Below are 23,056 nucleotides of genomic sequence, written 5' to 3' on the forward strand. Positions count from 1 at the left end.
AGGTATGGGTATTAAAAAAGGAAGGGGAAATAAAAGGTAGCGGGTTGAGGGTATAGGATAAGGAAATGCAAAAGTGGTAGGGTAAATAGTAAAATTAAGAAAGGAGTAAAGCTGTATAGTAGAAGAGGTATGGGTTTTAAAGAAGGGGAGGTAAAAGTATAAAAGAGAAAAATTACAGGAGGATGTATAGAACGGGGGAATTGTAAATGGGTTGGGGGAATGAGTAAAGTTAAAAAAAAATGTAAAAAAGGAGTAAACCTGGAGGAATAAAAAATATGATTATTAAAGAAAGGCAACACGGAGGTGGGGGGGAGAGAGGGGTTTCTCCTCCTTGGTTTCGTCAAACTGGAGAAAACCATTCATAAGGAAAAAATCTTTGAAAAGATAGGACATCAAATGTTTGCCAGAACCACTTTCGTTAAGCATGTATTTAAGAGGAAACTGGTATGACCACTATGCCCTTTTCCAATAGTATTCCTGGCAAAGCCCTTGACCGGGAGTTCCCACCTATAGGTCAACAAATCTAGATTTTATGACAAGACAGGAGACTAGCATTATGCATAACCTTTTATTTACTACTTCTGATGCAGCTCTTCAAAGCCTCATGTAGAACAGAATGAAGTCACACAACTATAGAACATTAAACATAACAGTCTCTTAACATTCCGAACTCATCATCTTTTGTTTGCTGCTTCTGGGCAGATAAGTATATATCTTTGCTGCTTATAAAGAATTTGTAAATATATATTAATAGCTTAAAAGATTTTTAAAGGTAAGTTAGTAAAAGAGTAGTAGTAGTTGGAATTCTTAGTGTAGTTAATATATTTAGAAGAAAGAAATTGTGTTAAGTTTTGTTTAACCCAATTTTTGGGTGATTGTTAGAGTTTTAGTTCGGTAGAGTAGAATAGTTATTATGAAAATAGTGGTATTCCATAAATAAGATTAAAAATAATTAAATTAGATAATCCTAATCATACCGTTTCATTTAGAAAAATCTGAACGAGCAGGTGTGCGCGGATGTGAGAGAATCATGACGGGTCGTCTATGCGCGCGGATGCAAGTGAGAGAACAAATGAGAGAATCAGGACCCATCGTCTATGTGATGTGAAAGAAGCGCAGAGTATGAACGCTTTGTTTCTAGCGATGCGTATGATGCATTAGACAGTTTTTCAAAGAAAGCGTGGGCATTATATGTGCGTGTGAAAGTTTTGTATAATTTTGAGAGGAAAGAGGTTATTACTATTACGGCGAGAGATGCGTGGACGTCTAGAACGGTTTCTATGCAACACGTCTCAAGCAGTCGGTTGAAGGATACGGTTGAGTGAACAAGAGCAAAATGGAGCAATTTTAGTGAAAATTGAATTAAATACGAATTATTTTAGAGAAAAGGGAGTTTGTGATTTATTAAATAGGATTAAAAATTTCATTAAAAGAAAGAAGATAAAAAAAGTCAAAGGAGAGAGATAAGAATTTATAGAACTATATAGAAAAATATTTAAAAAGGAGAATGATTGAAATACAAGGGACAGGCACCAAAGAGGTGCAGGAAGAATTTATAAAAAAGACTCATTGAAAGAGAATTAGAAAATAAAATGGAGGAAACCTTTAAAAGGTTGGTGAAGGAAGGTAAAAGAAATACTGGAACGGTAGAAAGAGATGAGGAAGAATGTTGGAGTATTTCAGAGGAAGATGAGAATGTAAATAAAAGGTCCAGGAGGGAAATGTTTGAAAAAAAAGAAAACATCATATTAATAAAAATGAAGTGTTTCATAAAAAGATGGTACTTTAACTGGTGGAAGGTCAATGATGGGTATCCTAAGCGGCTCAAAAAAGAGGCAGGTTAACCCTGCAAATGAAAGGGGCGATCAGCCTGACTGGACACAATTTGAAGGAAATAATGATAGATGAATATGTTTTGGAACTGGATTACAATGAGGAACCAGATGAGTTTTCAGATATGGGAAGCACAAGTAAGTAGTATAAATAAATATATAAATAAATAAATAGTATAAAGTAGCAAGCTCGGGGAAATTCTGGAGCTTGCCCAGCTAGTACAATGGGTGTCTGGGCCTACGCATGTGGGTGGCCACTTACTTGACCTGGTATGTACGAATTTCCCCATTCAGCCAGTGTCGGTGGAAAAAACATCCTGGTCTGATCATGACCTGGTCCGGTTTAGCTGGGAGTTGGCTGAGTCCAGCCCCCCGCCCCTCACTTGTCATCGTCAAAAAATTAATTTACCTGCGTTTAGATTTGCCCTGTCTAACACTCGCCCACATCTCAAGGGATGTTTGGACGACGCAGTGGGGGAGTTCAATGATTGGATAGGGCAGGCGGCGACTGCTTCTACTAAACAAACAGTGCTGACCAGAGCCAGACGCGCGCCCTCCCAACCCTGGTTCTCCCCAGAATTAAGAGAGCTGAAGCTGGGCTGTAAGAAACTTGAACGCGTATGGAGGAGAGAGTATAGCCCGAGGCTAAATCCGCCATTCGACTTGCTCAAAAAAACTATTATGGGGCCATTAGGGTCGCTAAAGGTCTCTACTATGCCGGGCGCATCAACAAGGCCAACAACAACAGCAGAGAGATCTTTGCGATCGTCAAAAGCTTTGTGTCCCCTGTGGCGGAAGCCATGGCCCTCCCGTCCTCTGCACAATGGTGTGAGGAGCTGTCTACTTTTTTCATAACTAAAATAGCGAAGATCCAGCGAGGCCTTTTAGAGGCACTTCCCGCTGATCGCTCTGCAGCCGGTCCCTGGTCACCTTCTCCCGCACTCCCTGTGCACCAACTTACCACCTTCGCACAGGTTTTGGAAGTGGATGTTCTCCGTCTTCTCCAGTCCCTTAAATCGGGCTCCCCTGTCGACCCATGCCCTGCCCGAGTGCTCTCGGAGGTGGCGGAGACTGTTTGCAGTGAGATCACGCAATTGGTGAATCTTTCTTTGACCGCTGGCGTGGTCCCCCAGGTGTGGAAACACGCTAAACTCCTCCCACTCCTGAAAAAACCAGGACTAGATGTGTCGGTCCCGGGAAACTATCGACCCATCTCCCTCTTGCCTGCTCTCACAAAAATCTGTGAGAAGGCTGCTCTTCTACAAATGGAGAGCTTTGTGGAAACATCTAATGCCCTCCACCCGGCCCAATCGGGCTTTAGGGCTGCCTATAGCACCGAGACGGCCCTGGTGGAGATGTCTGAAGCCATCCGGGAGTGTCTTGATGGAGGTGGCAGAGCGGTCCTAATTTTATTGGACCTCTCTGCCGCTTTCGATACTGTTCCCTATGATCTCCTTCTTGGCCGGCTGTCTGACATTGGTATTGGGGGAGTGGTGCTCGATTGGCTTTCTTCTTTTTTATCAGATAGGACCCAGCAGGTTTGGATGCCTCCGCATGCTTCGGAGCAAAGACCTTTACTTACAGGGGTCCCGCAGGGGTCCACACTTAGCCCCCTTCTGTTCAATGTATACATCACACCTTTGGTATACTTGGCTGAACAGTTCGGGGCTAAAATTGTAGGGTATGCTGATGACACCCAGCTGTTGTTTACCTGGCCAGATGACAACCTGGACACATCTACTGTTCATCTATGCCTGTCCTCAGTATTTCGCTGGTTAACACAGGCCCAGCTGAAGTGCAATGAGGACAAGTCCGAGGTGCTCTTTTACGGCTCCTTTCCCCCCTCATTCAAGAGCACACTCTGGCCCCCAAACATTCCTGGCCCAACAGAGATGGGGAGACCTGCAAAAAATCTGGGTATTTGGTTTACGGAGGATCTCAGATTTGAGTACCATATCAAAAAACTCACTGGCACTTGTTTTGCCACTCTGAAAATGCTCCGCAAATTTTTCCCCTTGCTCCCCAGGGAGGCCAGAGAGTCGGTTGCCAGAGCTCTCATACTGGCCCGCCTTGATTATGCCAATGCACTGTTTAGTGGCATTCCGGCATACCTGGTCAACCGCCTCCAAATTGTTCAGAATGCGGCTGTACGCCTATTATTTAACATCCCTAGGTGGAAGAGCGTGCGCACGGAGCTGCGCTCGCTTCACTGGCTTCCAGTTATACAACGCATTCGGTTTAAAGCCTTGGTGCTGGCGTTTCGCGCAATTCATGACCAAGGCCCTTTCTATCTGAAGAGAAGATTCACTAAGTACATCCCGGCACGCACTCTGCGTTCTGCCTCATTGTTCAAACTGTCTCTTCCTCGCTTCAAACGCGCCAGACTGGGTGGTATGTCACTGTCGGTGGTGGTAGCTCGGGCCTGGAATGCCCTCCCTTTCCATCTTCGCTCCATGCCGACAGTAACTGCTTTTAAAAAACATCTGAAAACCCACCTATTTGCGAGTGCAGGTTAGGAGAATTCTCGTGCTGTCTTGTTCTTTGCCGCTTTGATCCTTTCCCCGCGCCAGGATACTCACAAGTAACAGAGCGCGCTACAAAACGGTTTATAACATAACATATAACATAACATAAAAGAGCTTACAGATCCGATAGGTCAAACATGATTTAATTCAGCTCAGATTAAACATTTTAGGAGTTCGGATTGGTGGCCTTTGAGGCATGTGGCGTACTATATTAAATTCTGGATTAGACGTCCACTTGAAAGGAGTGAACAAAATTTAATGAGAACTTAATGTTCACGGCAAATCATTGATGTGAAAGAGACAACGACATCAAATTTAGTTCCTGATTTGATTACATATTTATTCAAATTAGGACGTGATCCAAGAATGGGGCTTGAAAGGTCACTTAAGCATTGAAAAGCCAAATAGTTAGACATTTTAGGACCAGTATCAAGAATTTTTGATATGGTGGAAGAGTCGTATCTAAATGATACAGAAGTGGATATTAATATTTTAAGAGAATGGAACCAGAGGGTTATTTGTTTCATTAGTAACGCCAATGAAAGCTTGATTGCAGAAAGAAGGAAAGCGGTGTTATTCAGAATTAGTCCTAAACTGGGAGATTTCGCAAAGAAGGAATCAAGTGAAGAATCAAAATGTTTAATTTTCGGAGAAGGTTTAGTTAAGTCTTTGAGCAAACATGTCCAGACTTTTACAGCTTTGGATTAAGCTCATGCATCGATGAGGAGAGTTTTTGGTAACAATAGTTTATATGGAAGGGCTGGATGGCGGGCTCAGACTTTCGGCCGATCATATGGAAGAGGCCCAATTTACCAAGGAGGAGGAATTTTTCAAGGTAGAGGAAGTTATAGAGGAACCTCTTATCCAGGAACACAGTTTCCTCAGAGAGGGAGAAGTGGAAAAAGCGGATATACTCGTGGAAGAGGAAGCTCACAATCTGGAAATCAATCAAATCAGAGTGAGTACAAACAGTTCAATTGGTTCTATCCACAAAACACAGGAGGAAGATTGAAAGGTTTCATAGGGAAATGGAAGGAAATAACAGAAGATTCATGGGTCATAGGAACAGTCAGAAGTTGTGTGATACATTTTGTAACGGAACCCGTTCAGGTAAAAGAACCAGGAGTAATAATGTTCAAAAAAGAAGTTCAAGGGATTGTGGAGAAAGAAATAAAAGATGTTAGAGAAAAAAGCAATAATACAGATTCCAGAATGCAAAAAGGGTTTGTAAGTACTCTTTTTGTAGTAGAAAAAAAGGACAAGTCTATTAGTAATAGATTTGAGGGATTTGAACCAATATGTGGTACAGGGACTGGCTAATGGAAATAGATTTGAAGGATGCGTATTTTTCAATTTCGATTGCTCAGGAGAGTCTGCGAAATCTCCAATTCAGATGTAAGGAAAAACTATTTCAGTTCCTTTCGGACCATAATCAGCCCCTTGGTATTTTTCAAAAGTGATGAGGCCTGTTGTAGGTTTTTTAAGAGAAAGGGGAATACGTTTGTTAATTTATTTGGACAGCAATCTGATAATGAACGAAAATGTGGAATTGTTACGGGAACACAGATTGGTAGAGCAGGGTGTGTTGAACGACATAGGTTTTGTGGTGAATTTGGAGAAGTCAGAAAATAGAGTTTTGGGGATTTGTGGTAGACACTGAAGAAACACCTGGAGTTACCAGAAAGGAAAGTTGCTCTTATAGAAAGAGAGGTGAATTGGCTTTTAAAGAAAAACAAGGTAAGCTTGAGACAATAAGCAAGGGTGATTGGTCTTCTTTCATCTTCAATACATGCATTTTTTCCGGGGCCGTTGCATTACAGAGCTTTACAAACAGTTAAGAAGGATGGACTGAACAGGGGTTTCTGGTATGGGGACAAGGTGAGATTGGATGTCGAAGCACAGGAGGAATTGGTTTGGTGGTTAGAGAGCCTAAAAGCATGGAATGGACAAGCGATTTTTGGGACGAGCCCAGACTTTGTATTTGAGACGGATGCAAGCAATTTAGGATGGGGTGCACAATTAGGTGCACAGGAGACAGGGAAGAATGCATATAAATTGTTTAGAGATGAAAGCAGGTGTTTTGGCAATTCGCAGTTTCAGGGAGAAAATACAGAAACAGTTTTGTTGAAGATGGACAATATTTCTGCTGTAACTTACATAAACAAATTAGGTGGCAGCAGATGAAAGGGAATGACAGAGTTAGCGAAGGATTTTTGAAAATTTTGCATGGAACACAAGATAAGTGTGTCAGTTCAATATCTTCCAGGGAAGGAGAAATTGGTTGCAGATTGGAATTCCCAATATTTGAAGGAATGCAGCGACTGAAAGCTGAATCAGTTGATTTTTCAAAGGATTCAAGAGGAGGTAGGGCCTTTGGAGGTAGATCTTTTTGCATCATGGTTAACAAATCAATTGGAAAGTTATGTGAGTTGGAGACCAGACCCAGGGGGCAATAGCAGTGGATGTGTTCAGTCTGAATTGGAGAGGCATGAGAGGTTATGCTTTCCCTCCTTTTTCAATGATCCAAAGAGTGTTGAAACAGGTGAGAATTCAGAAGTGCAGAACGATTTTGATAACTCCGTTTTGGACAACACTAGCTTGGTATCCTTCAGTGATGGAAATGGTGATGAGGTGTCCCGTTTTAATAAGAGCAGAGGAAGGTCTTTTACGAGATGTAGACGGTCAGGAACATCCTTTGGTGGAATCAGGGGCGCTCAACCTTCTAGTTTTGAGCATTTCAGGAGATCCGGAAAGATTCCATCAGTTATCAGGATAGGATGCAGAGTTGTTGTATGACTCATGGGCTCCAGGAACTAGGAAGAGATATTCAAGCGCTTGGAAATTTGGTTAAGTTGGTGCGTGGAAAGGAAGGTGGATCCCGTTGAGGCAGATGAGGTTATGATTGTACATTTTTATCAAGTTTGTTTAAGAAGGGTTTAAGTTACAGAATGATTAATTGTTATAGATCAGCAATTGATGCAGGACATTCTTTGGTAGATGGTATTTCAGTAGGGAAAAGTCAATTGGTTTGTAGAATTATGAAGGGAATTAGTTTGAACAATCCTCCAGGAGCTGGGTATTCTTTTCTTTGTGATGTGAATGTGATTTGGAGGTTGTTCTGAGAGTTGGTCAATGAATACATTTTTGTCTTTGAAGCAGTCGTCGTGGAAAATGGCTACTTTACTTTGTACGGTATCTTTTAGGAGACTGCCTGATGCGAGAGCTTTGGATATTTCTGGTAGAATTTGTTCAACCCGAGGGAGTGTTGTTTGTAGTTAAGAGAAGAACAAAGACTGTGTCTGAGGGAATTTTGTATCCTAGATTTATTGATCATCCCAAGTTGTGCGTGTAGACATGTATATGGGGAGTATGAATCAAGAATGGATGAGTTTAGGTGTGCAGGTGTAGATCAGTTGCTGATTGCTTATGTGAAACTGCATGGTGCGGTTTTAGTGGCTACTATTGCAAGATGGGTTAAAAACACTATGAGAGAGGCAGGAGTAAATTTGGAGAAATTCAAGTCACATTTAGTGTGTGGTGCTATGGCTTCTTAAACTTTTAGTGCAGGTGGTAATTTGGGTGAAATTCTTAAAGCAGGGGCTTGGTCAAATGACAGGCTGTTCAGAGATTTTTATTTAAGACCAGTAGAACATGCTTCAAAGAACTTTAAACATACATAATGCTAGTCTCGGGTCTTGTCATAAAATGCAGATTCTCAGAGGTACACTGTATGGAGAATCGTGATTTTATTAAAGACAAGGAGACTAGCATTATCCCTCCCACCCTCCCTTGTGGGTGATGTAAGCAGGGCCGGACTGGGAACCAGAACCGGCCCTGGCAGAGTGCTCGGCCGGCCCTCTCCCCCCTCCGGGAGGAGAGGGAGGTGTGGCCGCGCACTGTGCAGGGCCGGTTTTCGGCCGTTTTTGTTACAGGGCCATTTTTGCAGCATAACGGCCCTGTAACAAAACCGGCCCCCAACCATGCGGCCCACCGGGGGATTTCCCGGTGCCCGCAACGGCCAGTCCGGGCCTGGATGTAAGGGAAGGTTAGAATATAAAATAAAAAAAAGAAAAGAGAATCATTTTATAGTTCAAGTTTTTAAGATTAAACATTTTGATTTAGGAAAATAATTTTGACTTGAATGAATATTGTGTTTTTATTGCAGAACAACAATAATAAATGAATGCGACTCGTGGATATGAAATGGAGGATTTTTTCACAGAGGAGAGAAGAGAAACAAAAGAGGATGAGTTCGGAATGTTAAGAGACTAGATTATGTTGAATGTTCTAGAGTTGTGTGACTTCCTACTGTTCTACATGAAGCTTTTAAGTGCTGCATCAGAAGTAGTAAATAAAAGGTTATGATTAATGCTAGTCTCCTTGTCTTCAATAAAATCACGATTCTCTATACAGTGTACCTCTGAGAATGACCAGTTGTCTACATTATTAATCTGAAATCAGATTTGCCCTATTGATGTATTTTTTGTTATTTAAATGCAATGTCACTGTCTATTTTTCTCCATTTCAGCTTGGCCCCTTAATGATACACATACATGTCTCCTCCTAACCTGCACTCTTTTTACAATACAGTATTTCTGAACTTACCACACACTAAACTTTTTATTTTATTTTTGCGTAGCGATTACATCTGTAACATTAACTTTTCTTTGGTAGGTATTGAACAAGCATCTAATGTAATAGCTACAACTGTGAAAGGGGATGCTCGTTAAAAAATAAGCAATTGTAGCAACAACAAAAAGCTGTTCTTTTATAAGCAAAGAACTAAAACTGAGCTGTGAAACACAGATAAAGTTTAGCACTACTAACGTAAAGCTGACACGATCAGGTGCCTGCAGTCAACCATTAAATTGTGTTTTTAATCATGGATGTGTTTGCACATGAATATTGGCATGAAGTCAGTAGACCTGTCCAAGTTACACAGAATCTTTTCAATATTCTGCCATAAAGTCTATTTTAAGGATTTTAGTGAGAAGCACTCAGCAGTAGAAATGCAAAGATATGCTGACATGGGAATCCTTTCGAAACATTTTTTAAATATTTATTTTTTGCTGTACCTGAGAGGAGTTTGGAGGTCTCATTGGTATCCGCCATAGGAGCTTGCTGCCGGGAATGACATGTACAGTCTCCTGGATTTCAGGCATATCATCAGCTTCATCATTTTCAGATTTCACAACATCCTCATTCTAACAAAAGAAAATGATATTCACTTTTTTTCACAATAGTATATAAGGGGATATTCTTCTTCCATATGCAAATTATCAACAACCCACGTTCTTTGCAAGAGATGCCATTGAGAGGGAAATCAAGGCAGTAAAGAACCTTAGACAAACAACCGGGAGATCTCATAGAAGGGAAACCCTAAAGGTCTTTACACAGGTGAGAAAGTAGAATGGCAGTCACTACGACTAAGGCATAGGCAGATTACCTAGACAAAGACAAGATGGCAATCTCACGAAGACCAACTCGAACAGAAAGGCTAGAGTAGGGATGTAATTGGCGTTTAACAGTTTATTAATACTGTTAAATTTTAATCGTTGTAATGCATCAGCCTTCTTATACATACATGCTGTGTAGATACATGAATCTTGTATATAAATGGCTTTAAGGTATAAAGTAGAAAATGGAAGCTGTAAAATTTACTTCTGAATTACGGTACGCAGACTAGGGGGTGACATCTTCCAACAGTGGACAGCGATTTAAAGGCACACTGTGAAATTCCTAATCAATATATTTATTTGCAATAAAAGCAGCAAGAAGGAATCTTGGTTTTAAATGATCACTATTTTACATCCGTACTCTATACTCTTCAGGAGACTTCTAGATGGTAGCGAAGATCATATGTTTTTTTAGGAGTAGTGCATGAATGGGTCAAGAACATGTAAACACCTCCTTTACCCTTTTTGAAGCCTTTTACAATTTCATTCAGCCAAATATATATTTTATATCCCTTGTCAGCAATCACGTCACTCATTACGTTCACCCGTATATCATTAACCCAGGACAATTAATGTGAGCGTGCTCATCACATTCATTCACCCAAATGCGCTCCTCACACTACCTTAGAGCTTTTATCATCACATTCACTTTCGGCACCATCATTATTCCAGTCCTGGTCAATGTCCATCATGCTGTTGGTTATCACAACCCTTCACCCCTTTGTGTTCATGATATTGTTGCATACTCTAACTTTTAAATGCTTCAACAGGTGTGCTGATCATTTATCACTTTATATCATAGTGCCTGTGACATCCCACAGTCCCAATGTGCTTATAGTACTCCTTCACCACTTTATATATTTCAAATAATCCTTCATTTCTTTCTTCACATTGATTTGCTACACCAGTCTGTGGTCATCATGCATCCTAATCTCAGTCTCCACTGTGCCTCTCAAATACCTTTTCCTCTTTTGTGCACCTGACAGTCCTTCTCTTCCATAGAACTGAAGTGACCTGAAATGAAGCATCAAGGAATACAATTTGGTGCGTCTGTTGTGAATGTTCTAGGATTAGAAGTATTCTACAAACCTCTTTTAGGCACTTCCTCTTCCCCCCCCCAATAAGTGAGTCAAGTTCAAAGAACAAGGTCTGTGTAAGTGTAGACTGGTGCAGAGATCAACACTGTTAAAATTGGAGAGGCCAGTTTGACTGAGTGGTGTGGACCCACAACAGTTACAGCAAACAGAAATCTCCAGCAAACGAATGGGAATTTTACAGGTACATTCAACAAAGTGTAGAGGCTCTAAAAATACTCTTTGGAAAGAAAATCAGTAGTCACACAGAGGCAAAAAGCAAAGGGGCCAAACCATAAAGAGAACAGGGATGATGACAATATTTTTTAAACAAGCAAATTGGGGAATAGTGGGGAAGGCAGGGGCGATAGTGAGTTAATAGTGACTGAAGTCTTGAATAATAATTAAAATCCTTAGACATCTTAAGTTTTCTTCAAGAGATGATGGCCACAAATTGATGCCATCTTTCCATCATGGGTGTATTTTTGGAATTGACAAATATTAAAACATTTCTCAATGCAGAATCTTGAGACATTTTAATAGACAAATTGCTCAGTTTTGAAAAAGATGGTAAGACCTTTATTTTTAATAGATGCAATTGGAATTCAAATTTGCAAAAAATAAATTTGGCTGAAAAGCCCAACCTAATTACCTCGAAAAAGTAAAAACAGCAGGAAATAGGGTATATAAGTATCATCCTTAACATATAAGGAAAAGTTGCCCGTAATTCTAGTTCTCTTCCTCACCCAAGTCGTTAGCACTGAATTGTTCCGCCCATGTGCGGAAACCTGAAGCACCTTCCTAAAACTATATATAAATACGCATATGTACACATGCACAAGTCTTATGTACGAAAGGACGCTTATATAGAAAAAAAGCAATTGTCTTTGTAGCCTATTAAAGACGAAAAATTAACAAATTTCCTTTATTTTTCATTTCAAAAAGGCATCCAATTAAATTAATAGTCACTACATTAACAAAAGTAACTAGAAAACATCTTTCACAATCCTTGTTTAAAAGGAAAAAGAAACTGAATGAAGAGCAATGTTGTCAGATAGGCCGCACTATAAATGAAAACTAAAACTGGAACTGCACCCTAGCATTTAAGTGAGTTCATTTTATAAAGGATGAGGAAGATCTTGGGTGTATGGAAGAAACTCTGTGCTCTCTCGTCTGAGGAGGTGGGAGAGTTGCTTATGACTTTGATAAGGATTCCAATGGAAGAGAACTGTGATTACAGGCAAGTCATTTTTCCTGCTCTTTCACATTAACAGTCCTAAGTACTAAATAGATAGAGTAGAAAGCCGATCAAACTGATAGCTGTGAACTGGAAAGAAAACAGCAATTTGTATCCAAAAATATTCTCATAGATTCCTCTCCTAATTGAGCATTTGCCCCATTCTTGAAAGATGCTCTGAAGCACCTCTTTCTTTTATCTAGTAGGTCCTTGACCTCTTGCGGCAGTTGTAGCCCTACCTCCTTGTTGCCATAACTTGCTTTTGGATATTTTGTGGGGAGCTTAACAGTTCTATGCAATAGCCAAGCTGGGTGACTTTTAGAGTCCATTTGTCGGAGATGATTGTTTTGTTTTTCGCTCTTCAAGAAAGCCTCTGATTCTGCTCCCTAATAGTGCCAAGTGTAAGGAGGGGCCTGACAATAAGTTATCTGCTTGGATGCCCTAGGCCCCTACTCCCCTTGCTATGCCTTAAGAGGACTGTCTTGCTATGCTGGGGTATCACCACTGAGATGGTGCACTTCGAGTGCTGGGTTGTTCCATAAAACACTAAGATTTGAGGGCGAAAGACTAGGAGGTTGTGGTCAAGCTCTTGGTGTCATCCTAGATGAAGGTGGTATCTATTTTTGTCGGTGGTTTCGAGGGCATGGTGCACTTGGGGGTAGACATTGATAGTGGTATCCACATCAACTGCTGAGATGACCTAGATATCATTTGTTGTCTCAACTGCAATAAAGACCTCAATGGCAAAATCAGAATGCCACCGTCCTCAACGTTGTTGAGCTTTATGCTAAGCAAGAACTTTATCTCTTTTTCTGGGACAGTCTGTCTACGGATCTTCCTCTGTGGGTGTCCTCACTTTGACCAAGTTATTTTCAAGTCTCAGAAATGGTACAAGAATGTTCCACAGGGAGAAGCCTTGTATGAGGAGCAATCTTCTGCCGCATTTCTTGTAGCTTGTTGATTATGTTGTCATTAGCTAACCTGTGACTTCTGGATGGTGAAAGCAAACAGCTTGGCTAGATAAGGTGAATGGGTCTGTGAAACCAGAAGAGGTAAAGATATTGATTGAGATTGCTCTTATTGGTAGACAGTGGAGGGAACTTCCGTTCATATCTGTGTGATGTGTTATGACAGTTCAAGTTTCAGCAGTCAGGCAGCATGATTTTGACCTTTTTATACTTTAGAGTGGTATTTCTGGAGGGGGACCTCTGTCGATGTCATTACCATTCTTTCTGATCTTCTGAATCATAATTACATTCTTTTTACAGGATTACGCATAGACATCTTAGTTGCTTCAAGCAAGCGGCCTTAACATCCATTTCTGTGGGTTAAACTACAGCTATTCATGGGTGGACTCTATTAACCCATACTCTAAAATGTCTATTGATTTTCCTGGGTTGTGGCTTCACCTATCCTGGATGGTGCCCAAAAGACCCATACTATGGGATGTAGAATGAACACTGCCTGAAGCATAACTGGTTCCCCCCATACCTCTGTAACTAGTGGTATGCATACCAGAATCATCAAAGCCGCTAAAACACAACCCAGTTGTCTAGACAGCATATACCAAACCAAATTCTCCCCACACAGGACAAATTACAATCAAACATGTCAACAAAAAACAGGTCTGACTGTGACCGTTCTGGACAGTGCTATCAAGCCACACTTTTGGCAGTTGCAAGAAAAGATTACATTAGAATAATCCAAACTCGAAGCAAAGAGGACTGTCTTTCTTTGTTTTATCTTCCACACTATCACCTTGGGTAGGACCTTCTTCCTGCCTATGAGAATAGTATTCCCTTTAAAGTTGGGGTCTGGGAATCTTGATGTAAAGTCTCTACGTGTAGCATTTTTCGAAGCACAAAGGTTGACAGCTTGTCCACTCCCACTTTCGTGATGTTTATTTAATTGGTCTGCCACAGAGTTTTGATCTGGAGATTTCACAACAGAAGTTAATGCTAAATACTCTGCACTTCCTTTCATAGTGTCCTCATTTTATTCCGTTCACGTTTGTTCAGGTAGTATGTTCCTGTAGCATTTTCTGCTTGAATTAAGATGGATTCCTTAGTTATCTAGTGCAGTAAGGATGTGCTAGCTAGATGGACTTGATTTCCTTAAAGCAGCAGTGTTACATTTCTCACATGTTAAAGTGATGACTTTGCGCACAATATATTTATTGGATAACTTTAGAAAAAGACACCACATGCATTTTATTGGCAAATTTTCCCTATCAGATCATTTTGAAAAACGGAAATTGTATCTACTGTAACGTCTTCTGGAATCGAATACCTAGGTAGAGAAATTCTGTAAATATATAATCAAAGGAAATCAATGACATGATCAGAACAGCTACAGCAGGGTCACCATTGTGTACAAGCTGCTGACCATCAAAACCTCTAGTTTACTGGACCTGAAAATTACATGGGGCTTTAGTCTTATGTCAAAGTATGTCTACTACAGCACTATTAAGAAATGGAGCTAGCTTGTAAACTGAGGAGGCCATTAACAGTCTATACAACAGAAGGCTTGGCCACCTACTATGACAAGAATTGGGAAATATGTGCTCAGAGGACAGGGCTCTTTGAAGACTAAGAGGAACAGCCTATGCACACCAAGTGCATGATTATGCAGCGTTTCTTTTCCTTCAGATTTAATGAGGGAACACTGCTGAAGATATACCGGACTAGTATCTGCTTTTTATCTCCTGCCTACAAATAATGTGCTACCGGAATTTTCATTATTTTCATTATTGTCATCTATTGTCTAATTGGTGCTGCCTATTCCCTCCAAAACCCAGAAACCTCACACTCTACCTGCTTAGTCCTCTTCTGTTCTCCATATTTCTTGTCACTCTTCTTGTACGTCTCATATGTTGCAGGATCAACACACCACAAGCATTCTGTCCACTTCCCGTAGATCATGAATAGCTTCTTTTTGCTGTTGACAGAAGAGATTAAAGTACCTGTATTAAATTATATTTAAGGGTGCTCTGATCTAGAACAGTGATGCACAGTAGTTTTAAAAACATTCAAAAGAAGACACCAGGTGACAAGATTATCTGCAGCTCATCTAAACCAAACTATGCACAAAGATGGTCCCATGATAAAATCTCCCTATGTTATATGCCGTACCGAGTCCTGCATTTGGCAAATTTTGAGGCAATTCTCAGGACCACTGTTGAAGAAGAAACAAATACATTAAAAAAAAACAATTAATCAATCCAAGAAAGTAAACTGCATTATATGGCAGCCTCAATGTTGCTGCAGGACCTGACCTCAACTTGCATGGCAAAATTATCATTTCATTTTAAATCCAACACTGGAGGGGGCCCCAAAGGTGCCCCTCCAGTGTCCTCTTCTGGCTTATTTATTTTCTTTTACAGGACACAGAGACAGTCCCAACATCCTGAAATCTGACAATTTTTTCTCTCCAAATTGTAGCCAGCCAATTCAAGAGCTCCAAGTCCGTGAACCCAGCTTTGGGCTCATGGACCCAAAACAGACTAGAGACGAAACTATCTTACCTCATATTTCTATATTGATTTATTTATTTAATTTGGGCCTGCAAAAGGCTCATGAACCTGAGTTCGTGGACCACCACTGAACAATTTCCCTTGTCAGATCATCTCAATTTGTGGCCTACAAAAATCACTTTTCTACACCAATTTCTTGAGAAATACTGAATGGATATACACAAAGTTATACTTAATGCTAACTTTGTTGTTCATTGCACCCAACTGTTTTTATGTAGCTCAGTCAACAGCTTTCTATAGGATTCAAAATGGCATTTTTTTATAGCTCTTTTTGTTGCTGGGGGATGCTAGCCTGCTCAACTTGAGAAAGTATTAACACTTTAAACTGCTCAAAACCAGTTTTTCAGGGGAAAATGATGTGCAAGGAGGCTGGTTTGAGAGTGCCTGAAACTTGCTCACAAATCGAGCCAATGTTGTGGCACTAAAGAAGACCGTTTTCAAGGTTAAAAGACAAAGTGCATAACTGTGCATTGGCTCAAAAGGGGTACACATGAGGAATGTAAGACAATATTTTAAGTCCCAATGTGGCATCACAAAGGCCTTTGGTATAATCATGTGCTGCACACCTTTAAGTAATCTCATCACAATGCACATTTTAAAGAAAGAAAGCTGATTCAGCAACAGTAAAAAAAAGCTGAAGAGCTGAAAAAGAGCCTTTAATTGTACACATTCTTACTGGATTAACGAAAAAACAAACCACAACACTACAGACAAATTTGCTATGAGTGAGTCAACTTGGCGGGTGAGGCACAAAACCATAAACTTGATTTAGTTGAGTTCCGCCTGCCAGCCTCAGCTTCATTTGATCTTCTTCCTGAGGTTGATGTTAACAGCGGCTGCTCAATCTCCATGCATGGAGGTACAAATAGTGTAGGTACGGGTGCTGGAACTTGCCCTTTTCCTGCAACAGTATATCCTCACAAAGTGGCAGCTTGAAAGAAGGACAGATGCTCATGCCCAGAAGTTCTGGATACCACACCCTAATGGCTCATTTGGGGGGCAACTAGGATAACTTGGGCCTGATGGTCCTAATCTTCTTCTGAACTTGAGCTACGAGGGCTAAAGGCGTGAAGGCATACAGGAGCTCCAAGGTCCAGTCTAGCGGGCATGAATCCCCGTAACTCTAACATACAAAATTTTTTAACATTATGTGTTGTCTGTGGTGTCAAAAGATCAAGCCAGGGTTCTCCCAATTGTTTGAAAACGTGCTGCATCACCGCCGGATGTAACTGCCATTCGTGATCAGTAAGGTGTCCACAATTGAGTTTGCCCACTCTTGCATTTAGAGATCCCGCCAAATGATTCACAACCAGAGAAACCCCCTGGCCAGTCAGTTGTTTACAGAGGTGTAGAGCCTCCTGCCACAAGACCAAACTCCCCCTGTTTGTTGTAGTATCACATGGTGGTGGTTTGGTCTGTGATGACCAGTACTAGATTCGCTTTGATGACTGGTAGGAAGGTCTTCGATGCCAAGCCGATTGCCTTTAAATCCAACAAACCGACGTGGAGTCAAGTTTCTGATGAATACCATGACCCCCTGATCTCCAACTCTTTGGGGTGGCCAGCCCAATAATGATAAACCGGTCACCACCGTCAGCTCTTGGTGGGGTAAGCAGAGAAGTTTGCAACTGGTATAATCCCGATCTAGCAGCCACTTCTTCAGATCTTTTGCAGTCTCCTGAAACTTGGATGGAATCAGATAGGTTCCTCAGTGATGTGCCCAATGGGACTTTGGATCCAAATGCAGAGCCTGCATGTGCCAACTGGAGCGTTTGACTAGCAGGATGCAGGAGACCAAGAGTCTCATGAGCCTCAATATCATCGCTGAGATTCAGGACAGAGGCTGAAACATCGGGCTCAGAGCCCAAATGTACTGTACTTTCCACCAGGATAGGCACAAAACAGACCAGTATCCAGGATGGCTCCAATGAACAGGAACGTCTGCTAAGGTGTGATTTTGGCACCTTGATAGTGAACCCCAAAGATGCAAGGAGGCTTGCTGTCATCTAGAGGTGGTCTACAAATGCCTGTTATGAGCCCACTTTCAAAAGCCAGTGGTCAGAGTAGGGGAAGACTGGAACACCCGACCTCTGAAGGTGTGCTGCAACCTCCATTATTTTCATGAACACCTGATGGGAACTCACTTGTGAGACCAAAGGGGAGTGCTACAGACTCAAAATGCTCCTGTCCACTGCGAATCGCAGATACCTTTAGTAGGCTCGCAGGATGGGAATGCTGCAGGTCCAACACCATTCAGGATTTAGGGCAGACAGAACTTGGACAAGCATGAGCAACTTGAATTAGTCCTTTTGCAGGAAGGAGTTAAGAGAGCGAAGATCTAAATTAGGACATCGGCCTCTGTCCTTCTGCAGAAGGAAGTACCGGGAGTAACTCCCACTTCCTGTTCTCTAAGTCCAGAACCCTCTCAATGGCCCCTTTGGACAAAATTGCCTGCACTTCCTGGTTCACAACAAACATGTGGTCTTTTGCCAGCTGCCCTAGAAGGTCGGAAAGTGGTGGAAGGTGTGACAGGGATTAATGAAATGGGAGCACGTAGCCCAATGGATAACTTGGAGGACCCCTTTGTCTGAAAGTGATGTTTTGCCACCCCTGGAGGGAATGTTGGATCCTGCCTCCTACAGTTTGTGTGTGTCCGAAAGGACTCACTAAAGAACAAGTTACTTACCTCCGGCAACAATATCTCTGTAGGAGAAATATTTTAGTTCTAGATTCCTTACCTTAGAATTACCCCCAGGCGTCAGACTGGATCTGGAGAATCTTTCTTCAGCAGTACCCCTGCATGTTGGTAGGTGGCGGCGGTCGACTCTGCGTTTGTCGTTTGCATTGTGATTGCCGGATTGACGCCACTTAGACGCTGCCCCAGCACATGGACGTCATTCTTTACACGACATTCCACGCCAGAAGCGCAGAGCCATGCAAGACACGGACCAGCGGTGCACAAAACTAGGGTCCTGAAAGGGAGTCCCTTACTCTAAAAGTCAGTTCGCAGAACGGGGAGGATGTGTGGGGCAGTAAGAAATCTATAACGAATACATGTCTTACAGATATATAGTTACCGAAGGCAAGTAACTTGTTCCTCTGAAAGAGACTATTAGTTATAGATTCCTTACCTTTGAAAGGATACCCTAGCAATACAAATCCCAGAGGTGGGTCTGTGAACCAGGCTCACACCAGAAAGTCCTGGAGGACTGCCCGGCCAAAGAAGCCGTTTATCCGGACTGGACTATCCAGGCAGTAATGTTTAGTGAACGTGTGCAATGATGCCCATGTGGCTGACTGACAGTTGACACTGAGGGGGACTCCATGTCCCAAAGCAGTAGTGGCTGCCGTCGCCCTGATGGAATGGGCGTGCAGTCCTACTGGAGGCTCCTTTTTCGCCAAGGAATAGCAAATTATAATGCAAAGGACGACCCATCGAGAGATGGTTCGTTTTGCAAGGTCCGACATTTCTTGGCGCCCATATAGACAACAAAGAGTTGATCATCCACCTGGAATTGTTTTGTGCAATCCAGATAAAATGATAGCGCAGGTTTTGGATTCAGACGGTGGAGCCTCTCCTCCTCTTTACAAGGATGCAGGGGTGGGAAGAAGGTGGGAAAAGTGATGGTCTGCTCTATGTGGAAAGAGGTGACCACTTTTTGAAGAAAAGAAGGTAGAATTCGAAGGACAACCTTGTCCGGATGAACAGCAAGGAAAAGAGGTTTTGAAGAAAGAGCCTGAAGCTCACTCAACCTGCGGACAGAGGTGATGGCAACCAAAAAAGCATCTTTAAGGTCATGAGCCTGAGAGGACAATTAAGACCAGATTCAAGTCCCACTGGGGCATTACGAAAGGAATAGGAGGAAAGAGGTGAGTAATGTCCTTAAGAACTATTTACAATAGGGTACTCAAAAAGAGAAGGCTGATCAGGAAGGCGAAGAAAGGCCGAAATATAGCTTTTTAGGGTGCCCAGAACAGAGCCCTGCTGGGCCAAAGAAAGAAAGAAGAGGAGAAATTCTCAAAGAGGGGCAGAAAGGGGTTATACAACCTTTGCTGTGCACAATGCCACAAATTTTTTCCATCTACAGGCGTATACTGTTTTAGTGGAGGGATGCCTGGTTGCCAAGATGACATTACAGTCTTCGGGAGGAAGGTCAAAAGCTGTCAACTGTCACCGCTCAATTTCCACGCAAGGAGGTGGAGGCTGGACAGGTTCAGGTAGAGGACCGTCCCCTGCTGCTGCGACAGGAGATAATCCAGAAGAGGCAGTCTGATCGGAGGACTGACGGCTATGTTCAAGAGCTTGGGATACCATACTCTTTGTACCCAATCAGGAGCCACAAGAATGACTTGGGCCCGGTCGTGCTTGATCTTCTTCAGCACTCTAGGCAGAAGTGGTATAGGTGGAAAGGTGTATAGAAGACCGCAATTCCACTCACAACTAAAAGAGTCGCCGAGCGAGTCCCATCCTGGAAATTTCAACGTGCAGAACTGCTGACATTGTGCGTTCTCTATGGTGATGGTGAACAGATCTAACCAAGGCTCTCCCCACTGCTAAAGTAGACTTTGCACTATCTCCGAGTGAAGATGCCATTCGTGATCCATCATGCACAGACGGCTGAGTTAGTCCGCCCTGGAACCGCATTCAGGGAACCTGCCAGGTGTTGAACCACCAGGGACATACCCTGATGTTTCAGCCACGTCCAGAGGCTGAGAGCCTCTTGACATAGGGTCCACGACCCCCCCCCCCCCCCCCCCCCCCGGTTTGTTACAGTACCACATGGCGGTGGTGTTGTCTGAACACCTGCACTACTCTTCCTTTGTAAGAAGGAAGGAATAATTTCAGTGCAAGACGGATCGCCCGGAGCTCCAGCAGGTTGATGTGGTGCCCGGAACTCCGCCTGAGACCAGAGACATCTGATCTCCATCTCTCCTATGTGGCCGCCAAATTCCAAAAGTGACGCATCTTGCCACCACTGTGAAGTCTAGTTGGGGAAGGGAGAGGAATCGAACGGTGACCCAATCCTGGTTGGATAGCCACCACTGCAATTGGTGTGCTGTGCCCTCCGAGATCTGGACAACATCTGAAAGATTCCCCCGATGCTGCACCCACTGGAACTTCAGGTCCTACTGCAGAGCCAGCATACGCGACCTGGCATAGTCCACTAGCAAGATGCAGGAGGCCATAAGGCCCAGTAGCCTCGGGGTCATTCTCAAAGAAATCTGGGATAGAGGCTGAAACATCTGTATCATAGCCTGAATATCCTGGACTCGCTGATCAGGAGGATAGGGTCGAAACTGCACTGTATCCAGAACTGCTCCGAATCGGGTGCGACTCCGGCACGTTAATAGTGAACCCCATCGAGTGTGGGAGGCCCGCCGTAGTCTGGTGGTGGGAAACGACAGCCTGGGGTGAACTTGCCTTCAACAGCTAGGTGTCGAGATAGGGGAAGACTGAAACCCGATCTGCGCAGATGAGCTGCAAACACAGCCATCACTTTCGTGAACAGCCAAGGGGCGCTGCTATGGCCAAGGGGGAGTGGAAATGCTTGTGGAAACTGGAAATGCTTGTGGCCTACCGTGAACCATAGGTAACGTCTGTGGGCCGGCAGGACGGGGATGTGAAGATAAGCATCCTGCAAGTCCAACACTACCATCCAGTCTCCAGGATCTAGGGCAGACCAGACCTGAGCCAATATCAACCTTCTGAACTTCTCCTTCCGGAGGAAGCGTTTAACGTCCCTGAGATCCAAAATAGGACGCAGGCCTTTGCCCTTCTTGGGCATCAGGAAGTAGTGGGAATAACAATCACAACCTACTTCTGGCACTGGGACTCGCTCAATGGCTACTTCGTCCAAGAGAACCGCAACTTCCTGATGGAGAAGGCCAGGTATCCTCTGAGATGTGATGGAGTGTTGGTGGCATGGAGGAAGGGGTAGTCTCGAAGGGGAGGGAGCAGCCTCTTTGGACTATCTGCAAAACCCACCTGTCCAACGTGACGTTGTACCATTGGGGAAAATGATGGCAAATCCTGCCACCCACTGGCAACTGGTGGCCATGAAAGGTCGAACTAGGAAGGCATGAAGGCCAATGCAGAGGGGGCACCGGTGGACTGGCCTGCCTGCTGGCCCGCAGATCCACGGCACTGGGTCCCACGGCCCCAGCCGTGCAGAGTTTTAGTAGCCTGCGCAGGCCTGTGGTCCGGGTAGAACGTGATTCGGCACTCCTTCCGTAGCCGCGAAAGGCAGACTGAACGGGGCGAGAGGTGGCAGCGAGGCCCAAGGATCAGGCTGTAGCCCGAGAGTCCTTGAAGCACTCAAGCACACTGTCCCGCCTTGTCGCCAAACAGGCGAAAGGCATCAAAAGGCATGTCCAAAAGGGGCGATTGGACATCCCTGGAAAAGCAGAGAGACCTCAGCCAGGCATAGCGTTTCAAGGCTACTGACAAAGAAATCGTTCTACCTAGCGAGTCAGCAGTATCCAGCCCACATCGAATGGCGAACCTCGCTGCGTCTCTACCCTCTGCAACCACACAGGTGAGTACAGTCCGGGCCTCCTCTGGCACTTGCGCAACCGTGTCCCACACAGAGTCGGTGTAGCAGCCCAAGAGACATGCGTTGTTCACCGACCACAGTCCTAAGCTGGCGGAAGAAAGCATCTTCTTCCCAAGATGATCCAGCTACTTGGATTTCCTATCTTGGGGAGCAGTAGGGAACGCGCCTTTGGAGGTGGAGGCTTGGACCACCAAACTCTGAGGGGTAGGGTATTGGGGAGGAAAATGGGGTCGCCCGAGGCTGGGCAGTGGCGTCGGGCAATCATCCTGTCCACAAGAGCCCCTGTGGTGAGTTTGGACCAAGTGCCCAGAAGGATGTCGGTGAGGGCCTCATTTAACGACAGCAGGTGCTACGAGGAGGCCGCTGCCGGCTGAAGCACCTCAGTCAGAAGGTTAGTCCTGACTGCCAAAGTAGGAAGCTAGAGGCCCAAAGCCTCAGCCGCCCTACGCAACACCACAGCGTAATAGCCACGGTAGGGGGAGAAAGCATACCAAGGTCTGGGGAGGTATCCAGACCACCGGTATCACCCAAGTTCTCTCTCCAGTCCGGCTCTTAAGCTGGTCTGCCAGATGGTTTACAGACCCCTCCCAGTCCTCCGTATCCTCCCCTGGCTGCCACTCAAGACGATAATGAACAGCAGGATAGAACAGGGGTACAAAAGTAACAGTCGGTGCCAGTAACTGTGTTGGTTGATGCTAGTCTGGCTCTGTGTTCGGCTCGATGGGGAGGCCGGGGTCCACGCCGGCCAGGCTCCCAACCGGCGTCTGAGGAGGCAGATGTCTTGTCAGTGGAATGGGCACCGGGGGAGATATGAAGTCAACCAGCGCTGATCAGGATCCAGGCTTGG

At 43.7% G+C, this 23,056-nt stretch overlaps 1 protein-coding gene across 4 annotated transcripts in view; it reads right to left on the reverse strand.

Moving 5' to 3' along the window:
• The window catches only part of OSBPL2 (oxysterol binding protein like 2), a 342,788-nt gene that overhangs the window by 19,579 nt on the left and 300,153 nt on the right, over positions 1–23,056 (reverse strand). For all 4 annotated transcript variants that reach the window (XM_086932854.1, XM_086932857.1, XM_086932856.1 and 1 more), the window contains 2 exons: positions 14,937–15,060; positions 9,433–9,561 (listed from right to left, as the gene is read on the reverse strand). In XM_086932854.1, coding sequence (XP_086788980.1) covers positions 9,433–9,561; positions 14,937–15,060 — 253 coding nt within the window. The remainder of the gene's footprint in view (positions 1–9,432; positions 9,562–14,936; positions 15,061–23,056) is intronic.

Source organism: Lissotriton vulgaris, chromosome 7 (genome assembly GCF_964263255.1).
Source record: "Lissotriton vulgaris chromosome 7, aLisVul1.2, whole genome shotgun sequence".
Lineage (NCBI taxonomy): Eukaryota > Metazoa > Chordata > Amphibia > Caudata > Salamandridae > Lissotriton > Lissotriton vulgaris.